Below are 13,423 nucleotides of genomic sequence, written 5' to 3' on the forward strand. Positions count from 1 at the left end.
ATATGTCCTGTCATTCCATTTCGGGCAATTTTTTTTATCATCTACCTACGAAATACTCGAATACTTTTTATTCCTTTGTCTTCTAGAAGGACCAGGGAGTGCAACTATGCCACAGCAGGAATTTTAACCTTGTTTCAGCAAACGCAGTAAACTTATGAAAAGTCAGGTCATCAATTTCCAATGCTGTAAAATAAACTGCATAAAAAATTGTGCTAGTAATAAGATATTCTATATTTTTGGGCTTTTATTGCACAGTTCAGTCCTTAAGTTTTTTCAATGCAGCAAAAATCATACAAATCTGACCAGTACGTCTCAAGATACTGCACCCAACAGTTGACCTCGTGGGAAAAAAAGTGGTCCTGAGAAAACAAGCCATGACGTTTGGAAATAGGTGAAAATGCTCAATTAGGCAACTTCAAAGGGCGACAGCTTTGTGAACGCTTTTGGTACAGCCATAATATTTTGCAGGTACATTCTATGAGACCTGTAGTAGACTGTGAATAAAATTAATACAGAAAATTGATTTTTTTTTTGAAATTTTTCGTTCTCAAGACCAGTGTCCCCCACTTAAATGTAGCATTAATTTCATGCTAACTGCATTATCCCATCTTAACTCGTATCCAGATCTACCTATAAAGACGAATACTGCCACACACCACACTCCCGAAGCAACATTTCCAGGTAGAACAGACAAAGTCACTTTTTCAGACAAAAAGAAAAAATTGTGGTGTTCAATGTGCCATTAATTTAGAATTAATGGCACATTAAACATCATTAATGAATTAATTAAGACCATCTGGCGATCTATAACATGCACTGAAATCTCGCTTTTTGCCTCAAACTGAAAAGATAGCCACTGCCGCCGGGATCAAAACCGTGTCCTTGCGCTTAGCAGCCACTGAGCCACCACGGCAGCTGTTTTCAGACAAGCCAAAAGACAAGCCTGAAGTCAACTTTGCCACAGTGAAGCTTTCCGCAAAGAAAACAGGAACGTGGAAGTTGCCAACGAACCAGAGTGAGATCCAAAACCAGGCCAAAGTCGCCGAGCTTGCAGAATCCCTCCTTGGCGATGAAGATGTTCTCAGGCTTGACGTCGAGGTGAACCAGGTTGTGGTCGTGTAGGTGCTTGAGGCCCTGGTCAAAAGAGTGCGATCCGTCCAATGAAGACCACTGCCCTTGTGGGCATGTGGCATAATAATGGCAACGTACAACTACTGGTTACTCAACTCCCACTGTTCACGAGAATAAATGCAAAACTTGACGGTTTTCCCCAAGATGCATTGATGTTCCTCAAACAGAACAAATTCAGGGGTGAGACAGCTGAGTCGGATTTGGGAGCAGTTTCTGGAGCAGCGGAATCTCAATTTTGGAGCAGAAGGAATTTGATTTGGAGCAGAACAACAGCATTCATTATGTCACCTTAGCAGCCTAAAAAATTAAAGTTTTGGCAACTCGGAGGGGAGAAGTGCACTTACGGTTTTGAAAGTACGTAAAACTGAAACAGAATTTCAATAAAGTTTTTTTTACCAGAGTATCATAAGGTACGAACAGCGCTACCTTTTTACAAACCATTTTTAAATTCTTAAGCTCTATGCATAGATAGCATGGAGCTCCATTGAAAATATCGAATTGAAAAACTAAGCAATCGTAAGGCATTTTATTATCGCGAATGCCGATATTATTATTTTCGTAATCAGAGACTCGGCTTTACGCACAAGTGGAGAGCCACAGCAAAAGTTGCGCAAAGCGAGGTGACAGTCGCCGCACCCCAGCAGCCCTCCCATTTCAATCCCCAATGTGCACGCTCACTACGATTCGAGTAACGTTGGTATGTTCAGCCACGCCCCTTTTGGCATTAAATTTCACTTCAGATAGATGAACCATTGTTACTAGCGTGCAATAATAGCCCGTCCCGCTATTGGACACTGCTTAAACATTTTGCGGCTACAGTGCCTCCATTCACGCGCGTCGCTGTACGGCGGCGCTAGCATCGAGGCACCCTATTCGCGGCGATGTAGATGCGGCGCCACTTCTGCAGTGTCGATTGTCCCAGTCCCACCGCTCACAAGCTCGCTGTCAAAGGCAGCAATAACTCAGCTTTTTATAACACTGCAGATTCCGAAATTTCAATTCCAGCACGCACCGCGCCTCACACTCACGGCCGAAACACGGCATTGCGTGCACCACGTTGTTTTTGATGAACTCCCGTGTTTCGAGTGGCGCAACTCCCCACAACAGATCGAACGACAAAATATAAACCACCATAACCAGAACCATGGTATAAATCGGCGCAGAGCACTGTTTGTGATCTATGAGCAACTGCTTCTCTTAGCGGCCATGTTTTCCAATCTTCACCCCACTGAGATGGCGGCGTCTAGTAAGGTTGTCCCGAAAATTGCCCTTTTTCATCAACTTTCACATGTAGTTTTCCAGCGGAGAACACATAAGTATTTTTCCTACAGGACTTTGCAATGATTCTCGATGGGAAACCTCCTCACAGAATATAAAATGTGCAACCCAACATTGTGACTGTCGGAAAAACTATCTCGAAAACAATTTTATGGTTTTTTTTTTATTTAATGATCAATCAAACCTGTACAAGCAGCATAACCTTGGAGGCGCTTGAAAATTATGCCTTCAGTAAGCATTTTTCCCCACTGAAACTGACGGGAGCGTTCAAATCCTTGGCTGTCAGACGGTTTTGGAGCAGTTTGGTGCAATTTTTGCAATTTCCAAGCTTTTGGAGCAGCGTGGCGCAGAAAAACAAGTTTGTATCAAAACTGCGCAATATGCGCAGCTGTCTCACCCTTGCAAATTATTCAGGTCAGAAGGCTGCATCAGATGACACCGAATAAATGAAGGTCGCCTGCAACTCTAAGTAATACGGCAACAAAATGCCAGAAACATTACAAAAATAGGGTCGCTGGGGAATACCTGGTGCTTTTTCGGGTGCAAGGCTCGTGGCATGCGTGCCTTCAAACATACTACACTTGAGGACTGGCCCATACAAGCACGTCCAATCACTACACCAACAATACCTGCACAAGCCCAAAAGCCACGCCAAACAGACAAAGTTTTGTCCCGTCGCGTTCCATACACCCGCAAACAACTGGTCGCTTTCGCCAGAGCTAAAGCTGCGCCCTTCTTTTTACGCTACAAAACCTGGTACACTGATTCAGAGCAATATGTTTTTGACAAGGTTTCTCAACAAGTGAAAGCACTCTCATAGCAACCGTACCACATTGAGATGCTGAACTTTCGGTGCCAGTAAAGAATGCCTTGCAAGTTTACAAACAAGCGCATGGGTGCGACAGCTCAGTGAGCATAGAGTCAGCCGCCGCAATCAGGGGTGAGACAGCTGAATCAAGTTTGGGAGCAGTTTTTGGAGCAGCAAAATCTCGATTTTGGAGCAGAAGAACCTTGGTTTGGAGCAGTTAACGACATTTATTATGTCACCTTAGGTGCCCAAAAAATCAAATTTTTGGCAACTCGGGGGGGGAAGAGCACTTTTTAATCAGTTTTGAATGTATCTAACACTGAAACAGCCTCTTAAAGTTTTTCTACCAGAATATCACGAGGTACCAAATGCACTACCTTTTTACGGGCCATTTTTGAATTCTTAGACTATGTATAGATAGCATGGAGTTCTGTTGAAAATAACAAATGAAAAAACTAAGCAATCGTAAGGCATTTGTATTATCATGGGAATGCCGAAATTATTATTTTTGTAATCCCAGACTCGGCTTTAAGCACAAGTGTAGAGCCACGGCAAAAGTTGCGCAAAGCGAGGTGACAGTCGTCGCACCCCACCAGCTTTCCCATTTCAAACACTAAGGTGCACGTTCACTACGATCGATCGTAATTTGAGTAACGTTGATATGTTTAGCCATCTCCCTTTTTGCATTATATTTCACTTAAGATTGATTAAATATTATTACTAGAGTGCAATAAAATAGCCCGTCACGCTATCGGACACTGCTTGAACATTTTTCGGCGATGTAGCCTGCGCCGCCCCTTTTGAAGTGTCGACCGTCCGATTCCCGCCGCTCGCAAGCTCGCTGTCAAAGGCAGCAATAACTCCGCGTTTTATAACAACGCAATGAGTCCGAAATTTCACTTCAAGCGCGAACCGCGCCTCACACGAAACGCGGTGAATTCGTGGGCACCGCGTTGTTTTCTATGAAATCCCCCTTTCGAGTGGCGCATCTTCCCGTAACAGATCAAACTAAATGTAAACCTAGCCACCCCCATAACCAAAAGCACGGTAGAAATCTGTGAAGAGCGGTCTGCCTGAACTAGAGTGAACTAGCCTGAACTACGAGCAACTGCCTCGCCCGCTGGCCATGTTTTCCGATCCTCACAATACCAAGATGGCGGCGCCCCGTGTACGTACGTAATGTCATTCCGGAGACACGGCGTTCAGAAAATTGCCGTTTTGTCATTAACTTGAAAAAGTTCTGTCGCCTCAGTAAACATCAGTATTTTTATACAGGACTTTGTAATGATTTTCGATGGGAAACCTTTAAAAACATACAGAATATAACATGTGCAACCCGACATTGTGACTTCGGAAAAAACTATTTCGGGGACCATTTTATGCGGTTTTTTTTATTGAATGATCAGTAAATTAATTTTTACAAACAGCATCACCTTGGGGGTAATTGAAAATTATGTGGTCAGTAAGCATTTTTCCCCACTGAAACTGATGGGAGCGTTAAAATCGTTGGCTCACAGACTGTTTTGGAGCAGTTTGGCGCAATTTTACCAATTTTCAAGCTTTTGGAGCAGCCTGGCGCAGGAAAACAAATTTGTATCAAATCTGCGCAATATGCGCAGCCGTCTCACCCCTGCACAATTTAACAAATACTTATTTTGGCTTGCTTTAGAGGCGGACATTTTACAGGTGTAATTTGTCATCTTTGTCTAGGCCTTTTGAAGTTTTTCTGCCAAAATGGGGACCCACATCCTATTGCAAGAACAGCTGACTCCTGTTGATTCGAGGCTGTAGAGAGTGCTAATATCTAGTCGAATTACGCAGATTGGACACTGCTGGTTGCTTACAATACATGAAATCAAGTTAAAGTACTCAACTTACAAGGACCAACGGTATAAAAAACCAGAACGGTAAATTTCTTCAGCTGAGTGTTTTGTCATGACCAGGTTTGTTGAAAATGGACTAACTTGTGAGGCCCATCTAAGCATTGTCGGAAGTCAACTTAAAGTACAGCCCAATTAAGCATTCCTGAAACTGGGCTATAACTGCAGTATAGCTTGTCCGAGATGTCTAGATTATATCGTTGTGGGAGGGCTCTAATGACCCATCCAGTTAAGCGTCCCAATTAAGGGGGGACACTGCTCTTAAAACAGCTTCTTTAAGTAGACTGTGAAACTTGTCAGCCTTGCTCAATTTTTTCCACTGATTTCAGGTAAGCTATTATTATCTTTTGAGTAGGACAATTAGTTACCAAAATAATTAGAGATAATTAGTCATTTTTGGAGGAACAATAGATAAAACAGTGCTTGTCATAAAACTAATCTCTCTATATTTTCCAATACTATGAACCCTGGTGAGTGCAATAAGAAAATGGGTTTGTTGATGCACGCTTGAAACTGATTTTACAGCTCATTAAACCTTGGTGGCACCAGTGGCAAGGAACCATTTCGAATGCCTGTTTCAAACTCCAAAGTGTAATGAGCTGTAAAATTAGTTCTAAGCCGTGCATCAACAAACCCATTTTCTGATTGCACTCACCAGGGTTCATTGTATTCAAAAATATAGAGAGTACAGTTTTATGACCAACACTGTTGTCTACTGCTCTCCCAAAAATAATTATGTTGGTAACTAATTGCCTCACTCAAAAGATAATAGCATATTTGAAATCAGTGGAAAAAAAGCAGCAAGACTTACAAGTTTGACAGAGTTAACTTAAAGGGACACTGAAGTGAATTTGTCAAGCTCCCGCTTTTGCTTGCACTGCGTAGACTGGCTCAAATTACCACACTTTTCATTGTTTATCCGGTTGATAAGTCGGTAATTATTTTATAAAACGCGAAAGAAGAAAAACTACCATGCGCGGTCTGTGGCGGCCGCACCAACTAAAGGCCATGACGACAGGAGGAGGTGCACCTTGATTGAACGATGTCCCCGGTTAGCATTCAAACAAGTTTCGGTTTCGGTTCTGTAAAACATGCTTGACATCCGACGGCATCGTTGGATGGGCATTCTCGATAGTAATGGTCGTACTGCGCTTCTGCCATGTTGTCGGCTGTAAAATTCCTAAGATAAGCCTCCCAGGAGGGCTTGGAATAGTGGCAATCACTAGCCAAGGCCTACGCAGTGGATGAACGCCCTCTGCGCCACCACAGGCGCTCAAATGCCATGCGCTTTTCCTTCATATTTGAAGCTTGCCTCACTCATTCCTGTATCGTAAAAAGCGTGTTCGCACCAGGCCAAGGGTCTGCTGATTCTGGCCTGTGCCCACTGCCCGCAAGTAGTCGGTGCTTGCGGCAATAGCACGCCAACGAGAACTGGCTAGTGCGTCAGTGTCAGTCTGCATGCGTTCTGCAAACTCGTTCGTGGAACGTTACGGCCCAAAAATGGTGAACTCAGCATAGAAAACATTAACCGAAAACGGGGAAAAAAAAAAAAAAAAAAAAGCATGCACCCTCAGGGATTCGAACTTGCGACTTGCAAAACCGAAATCCTAACACTTCAAACCACTCGGCCACGAGCCAGCCTTGCCGAAGTGGGATATATAAGGTATATAATGTACAACCAGTTTACACTTTTATTTAGTTTTAGCATTTCAAGTACTTTAGGTGACTATTTGTTGTATAGCTCTCCTGCAGTGAGCGTCCCCGACTTCCACAATATCTCACGTCTAGCAATTGCATTTCTTAGACGGAAAAGCGTTCGCAGATGTGTGGTCGTGCTGCTGACCGCTGTTCTTGTTCACCCAGCGCAAAAAGTGCTTCCTGCTCCCCAGTTTTGCGCTGTACGGTAAAAGTTTCAGTTGATTTTATTTCCTTAGTACCTATATTGACTTCGCTGACTCTTCTCCCGCATTCAAGTGGCCTTAGATTTTCCTACTAGCAAGCGAAGTGTCGCATGTGCACTTGTGCAGCGCTTGTGTGGAACGACCCATACTCAGAGCTTGATACAGTGTACAAACTAACAAAGTAAAGAAAGGCACATTCTTCCATTCACAAAAGTGTTGTGGCTTAGTTTCAACTGAGCGAACGAATTGCGACGACCCGTCGGCGAGCCATGCAGTAGCGCAGCCAATTGCCAGCTCATCTCCTCCTGACGTCACACGAAAACGCCACAGAAAATGGGCGAGGGTGCAGAGAGGAGGACAGCATTTTCGAATTGATTTTTCTACTAAATAAAATCGCGTAAACGCGCCCAGAGTGGTCGTAACATGGCCTGGGGACTCCGGACTACAATTTGCGCTAGTAATCCCGCAATGTTTACAAATCACTTCAGTGTCTTTTTAAAAGTTAAAACAAATTGTTTGAACAGCCATGTCCCCCCTTAAGTAGGCTATAGCTGTACACCTTATCTATGAACATTGCTGCAAATGGGTTACTGCTGTATTGCCTCATTAAGTGTCATTGCAAACATTAACCAGCAAATATTAACATTAACACTAACATTGCTGACTGATTGATTGACTGTGGGGTTTAACGTGCCAACACAATGCAGGCGATGAGCCGCGCTGCAGTGGAGGGCTTCCGATTAATTTTGACCATCTGGGGATCTTTAACGTGCACCGAAATCTCGAACACACGGACGTTTTTGCTTTTCGCCTCCATCAGAAAAGCGGCCCCCGCGGCCGGGAAAACACTAACAATGCAAACATTAACATAATACATTGTAGTCTTAACAAACACTGCTGTAGGAGGGCTCTAATTTTATACCGTATTTACTCGCGTAATGAACCCACTCCCATAATGAACCCCCCCCCCCCCCTCTTTTCTTCTTGAGAATTTACTTTCTTGTCACCTCGCACAAAAAATGCAGCGGGACTAGAAAAGGTACTGTTCAATATGTTTTTATCTTAGCATGGCTGCTGATGCCGTCAATGATTGCAGTAACTTCATATCACTGGAGGTGTGGGAGGGCTGTCCCCGCTTTCGTGGCAAGCGGTCTATAAACATACTACCACCTATATGAACCACAGTTATAGACCATCTAGGTACCACTGTGAGCCATAACCACATATTCCACAAAGAGAAACGACAAGATGCAGTTTTTCACTAATATATTACTAGCGAGAAATTTGGCGCCACTGCCCAGGCGAGCCGTGCTTTAAGGGGTACTGACACCAATTTCTGGTGCTAATATTATTACACAGTTCGCTTCCTTTACACAACAGAATACCCTGGCTGAAATACGAGCGGCCTGCGACGCGGGGAACTTACTTAAATTTGATCTGGTTTATAACGCCCACGGAACAGCTCGCGCAGAGTTCCGCAGAAAATGTACATCAGCGTGCCGTCACTCCGTCAGAGGGAAAATAAGTGATGTAGCCGTCTGCCTCCAATGCTCATCAGAAACTCATGATGTCAGAAACTCGTGACACCACTTCACGCGTGCGCGGTCCGGTGAGCTACGGATAGGCGCCAGCGCGTTCACGAAGTGATACACGTAGTCAGAGCTACAGACATAACCACTGCCCAGAAAGACGCTCTTGCCAAAAATAAAGCTCCACACGCGGGAAAGAGCCGATAATGGAGCCCAGAATCCCAACACAAGCCGCTATCAGGTCTTTTATTGAAAGCGTTCATAAAATTTCTGCCGCAATAGTCGGCCGAACCCCTTCAGGCCGCTCATCCACTCAGCTCTGGTAGTGGGGCGGTCACATGTTTTGGCATCCGCACAAAACGGTGAGGTCATTCAGTGATTCTGTCACACGCGTCCTCTGAGCTGGAAGCACAGGAAACCAACACGGATGATTTGCAGGCCATTCAATGTAATTAATTATCGCGCGCTCAAGAATTTAAAGTGCTCTTTCGGGTTCGCCAGGCCTTTAAGCAGTGATAAAATAAATCAAAAAGGAACATAAAATTTTGGTGTCAGTATTCCTTTCAGCAAGTATGCCGTCATGTACTAGGTAGACGTGTTCCACTTGTCTTTAGCAAGGCTCGGCAACAAGTTCAACGGCTGCCTGAGGCTGCACAAAATTTGCAATATTAATATAAAAAGCAATTTAAAGTTTTTTAATTAATACAAAAGTGGAACTCCGAAAGATGCATTTTTCGGGAATTATTTAGAAGTTTCATGCAAACCATAGAGTTTCATACTAATATACACTAGAGGGAAATCTGGTGCCACCGTCTAGGGGAGCCGCGCGTGGGCGAGCGTTCCGTCATGTACCCGGCAGGCACGTTCCACTTGTCCCTGGCATGGCTCATGAACAGGCTGAAAAGTTGGTTCTGGCTGCAAAAAAAGCAATAATAATACTGTAGAAGGTTAATCAAATTTGTTTCGTTATTATAAAATTGAACTTGCGAAAATAATCATTTGTCAGTGATTATGTAGAAAGTACAGGCACGGTGAACAAGAAAAAAATGTTACCCTTTTTTGCTCATTCTGGCTTCGAGACAAAAAAGAAGCCATGTGGCTAACTAAGCCAAGTAAGCAAGGAACGTCGCTAGGCGGCCTGCGACTGCAGTGACAGATTTCCCTCTGGTATATATTAGTATGAAACTCTATGATGAAAACTGAACAAGGTACCAATTTTTCCCGATTCAGGCTTCAGGAGTGAGAAGAAGCCAGCTGGCCAGCCAAGCCAAGTACAAGAGGAACGTCGCTAACCGCAACAGCAGCCCCCACGCTTAAAAAAAGTGCCAGGTCTCCCTCTCGCCGGCGTTAGTGCGAAGCTCTGCGGGACGCGCACCGACCAGCAGCAGGTCGACCAGGTACTCCCAGACGGTGCGCTCGGGGATGCTGTGGTTCTCCTGGGCGTAGCTGGCCAGGCTGCAGCGGCAGAGCTCGGTCTGGATGTAGAGGCGGTAGTCCTCCTCCCAGGCCTTGACGAAGCGCACGCAGTGCGGGTGCGGGGGCAGCCGCTCGTGCTTGGCCACCTCCTGCAGCCGCTGCTGCCGATCGCGCTCGCCCCGGAACTTGTGGTGCGCCTCCTTCACCGCGTACCAGCGGTTGTCCCGCCGGCAGCGCACCTTGTACACCTGGGCAGACGTGCGGTTTCAGGCAAAGGGGCGACCGATGGGTGCCCGTTCCAGTCATGTGAACGGACGCTTAAAGGGGTCACGCCGACAAAATAAAAGTTTGGTTCCTCAAAGGGGCCATGAAGACAAAATGCCAGTTTCGATCGTTCAAAAGATGTCCTCGTTAGAATCAAGCTGACACCACTCTTAATGTGAACTTTGCTCAAGTAAGCTAGCTGTATAATTAGGGAAGAAGGGGGTAGCATTTCGGCTGGCGTACCCGCAAATGTTCCCGCCATTTTTTCGCGGGGCTACCATGGTTGCGAGACAAGGACTGCCCTTTGTTGATTAGCTCGCATCATACATTCGCGGGTACTACTAACGTATTGGGGCCCGCAAAGGCCGCGCATCTCTCAGCCCGCTCTGGTTACAATCCCCTGCGCGCTCGCGCCGCGGGCTCGGGCTCGAGCCCGGGTTGCCAGACCAGGACTGCCCTCCCCTTTACGGACTGCCTTTACGGGCCCCATACGTTTGTAGTACCTACCCTGGGGACGAAGCGGAAAAAAAAAGAACGAACCCGGGCTCGAGCCCGAGCCCACGGCGCGAGCGCGCAGGGGATTGTAACCAGAGCGGGCTGAGAGATGCGCGGCCTTTACGGGCCCCAATACGTTAGTAGTACCCGCGAATGTATGATGCGAGCTAATCAACAAAGGGCAGTCCTTGTCTCGCAACCATGGTAGCCCCGCGAAAAAATGGCGGGAAAATTTGCGGGTACGCCAGCCGAAATGCTACCAAGAAGGGAATGGACATGCGACCCACTAGCCCATTTCCCGCAACAGAACCTATGATGTCATACCAGCCAGCTCTGCGATTGGCGGAGGTCGGAAAAAGCAAACACAATTACGCAGGGCTTATAAGCTTGCCGAACGAGCTATTTGTGCTAAAATTCAGGTCAGAGATTCTTTTAAGGCAGTAAGAATGGTGGGACAAACAGTGGAAGTTACGAAAGCACACGTAAACATAGAAGCACCAATGCGTACTGCGGTTGGTACTGCGCGCACTAGGCTTGGTTTAGCTGCACAGGACTGGGGGGCTTTGGCGTTGTCTCAGACGACACTGGCCGATTTACGCGAGCGACGGTGTCTTACATGACCATATTTGTTGAGCGAGCACCATGTTTCACGAAACGATTATTTTCTACCTTAACAAAAACAAGCCAGGTACAAATACGGTCACATACCAACCAAAGGCAGAAAACGGCTTGCCGCGGTGTAGTGGCACCATCTAGGTTGACTAACAGTAAGAAAGGCTCCGCTCCACAAAGGCCTGTTCTTATGATGTCACTGCAAACATCGTTCAAACACACGCTTTAGCGTGAGAATCAAAATTTTAGCTTAAATTGCTTAATTTTGCACTGAATAAAGCCTCGTTTGCCTCCAGGCAAGCACGGGAAGTACTATAGAACACGAAATCTTTCGAATAAAACAAACATGCATTTTGCCTCCATGGCCCCTTTACTGCTTTGTCCCGAGGCAATGACGCCGCTTTGATGGCGAACTACAAACAAACGATCGGGATACCATTAAAAAAACGTATCTAGAAGTGGAGACTCCCTGGCAACTTTCCAGCGACGTCCCCATGACTTCGCGGAATCTTGATTGGCAGCTGCGAACCAAAGCCGCTGCCAAGAAGCAAGACTGGGCAATTGTGGTGGGGACTACTCCAGTTACGTTTCATCGTACAGTTGAACCCTGTTATAACAAACACGGATATAGCGAATTATCGGCTATGGCGAACTAAATACAGACTTTGGTTGGTCATGCTTCATTTCAATGACACTTATTCTTTTATAACGAAACTGAAACCGCGAGAGCCATTGGATATGACGAAGAAATATCTCACCAGGAGTCTGAACGGCTACATGAAAAAAAAAAAAAATAATAATAATAATATTGTTGTTTGAAGCTGTAGCAGTAAGGGCCTTTTGTTCATGGACACTCTGGAAAACTTCATCTCACTCAGTGCTGTGAGTGAGATCACCTCACAAAGATCACCTCCTTCATCAAATAAATACGGACACAGGCCTGTTTTGCCAAGCGAACTTTGTTCTGTTGTAATTTCACGCACTCATGTTCCCGCTCATTGAGTTCGAAATGCAACAAGGAGAAAGGTAAGGGTCACCTTGTGTATAGTGGATTCGAAGCCTTAAAAAATGCATTTTCGTACGAAGTATTTTCGCGCGAGCCAGATTTTTCATTTGTTGCAGCCGATTTTTACCTCTACTGTTACAACAAATATCGGATATAACAAACTAATTTGCTGTCCCGATACTACTTTGTTCTAACGAGGTCCGACTGTATCACTTGAATGGTAACAGTGTTGACAGTGATGACAGTGTTTTTAGTGGTGGCTTCTACTGCGCCACTCCTGCCCGTAACAAGTCCCTGTAGCATAGAATTTGAAGGTTTTTTAATATTACTTGAGTCTTTTCGGTTAAAAAACGCCTTTCGTGGCTAGAACAGAGCTGAGTGAATGAACAAAGGCTGGTGCTTTCAAACAAGCCCAAGTTGCGTTTTGTCTTCATAGCCTATTGAAGTGTTACGCAGGGTGGCATAAACCGACGTTTCATAAAACTAGAGCGCTACTCCGGAGACGCACAGTTTGAACTCCTCCAGGTACTCGCAGGCACTTTCTGGAGGAAGGGGGGAGACAGAAGATAAGCGCTTGAAGGACCATTTTTAGGTCGTCTTGGAGCGCAAAGCTGAATTTCCCATCGCAATTTATGACATTTTTTCAAATACAGGAAAACATAGCGCTCAATTAGCAAAGCGACGTATGTCATCATTATTTACGACATTGTTTAATTACAGCAAAACATAGGAATCAACTAGAAAAGCCACATATCTTGCCGCTATTAACGACACTCCTCAATTACAAAAAAAGATCGTGGGAATAAACAAGCAAAGCCATATTAGGGCCCATTATTGAAACTAAACCAACAAACGTTAAAAAAAAAAACTGAGAAAGTTACACTTCTAAAAACCTTCTATCTGAAATAGCGAAATTACTCAATTTTGCACCTAAAATTTTGCGCTCACATTCTTTATTACAATACATAATATGTAGCAAGGATATTATGCAATCATTAATGTTCAAGACAAATAGTTGGACATGAGGAATGAACATTTAGCTGCAATGTATCGCTGTTATTGAAACACTTATTAAAGGGGACATGAAGACAAAATACAAGTTT

At 44.9% G+C, this 13,423-nt stretch overlaps 1 protein-coding gene across 1 annotated transcript in view; it reads right to left on the reverse strand.

Annotated features, from left to right (window-relative positions):
• LOC144162500 (membrane-associated tyrosine- and threonine-specific cdc2-inhibitory kinase-like) overlaps window positions 1-13,423 on the reverse strand; it is a 58,889-nt gene that overhangs the window by 33,390 nt on the left and 12,076 nt on the right. The window contains exons 4-5 of the mRNA XM_077693063.1: window positions 9,907-10,191; window positions 1,012-1,134 (exon numbers count right to left, since the gene is read on the reverse strand). Coding sequence (XP_077549189.1) covers window positions 1,012-1,134; window positions 9,907-10,191 — 408 coding nt within the window. The remainder of the gene's footprint in view (window positions 1-1,011; window positions 1,135-9,906; window positions 10,192-13,423) is intronic.

Source organism: Haemaphysalis longicornis, unplaced genomic scaffold, assembly GCF_048455015.1.
Source record: "Haemaphysalis longicornis isolate Haplotype H1 unplaced genomic scaffold, Haemaphysalis longicornis Haplotype H1 scaffold_12, whole genome shotgun sequence".
NCBI lineage: Eukaryota > Metazoa > Arthropoda > Arachnida > Ixodida > Ixodidae > Haemaphysalis > Haemaphysalis longicornis.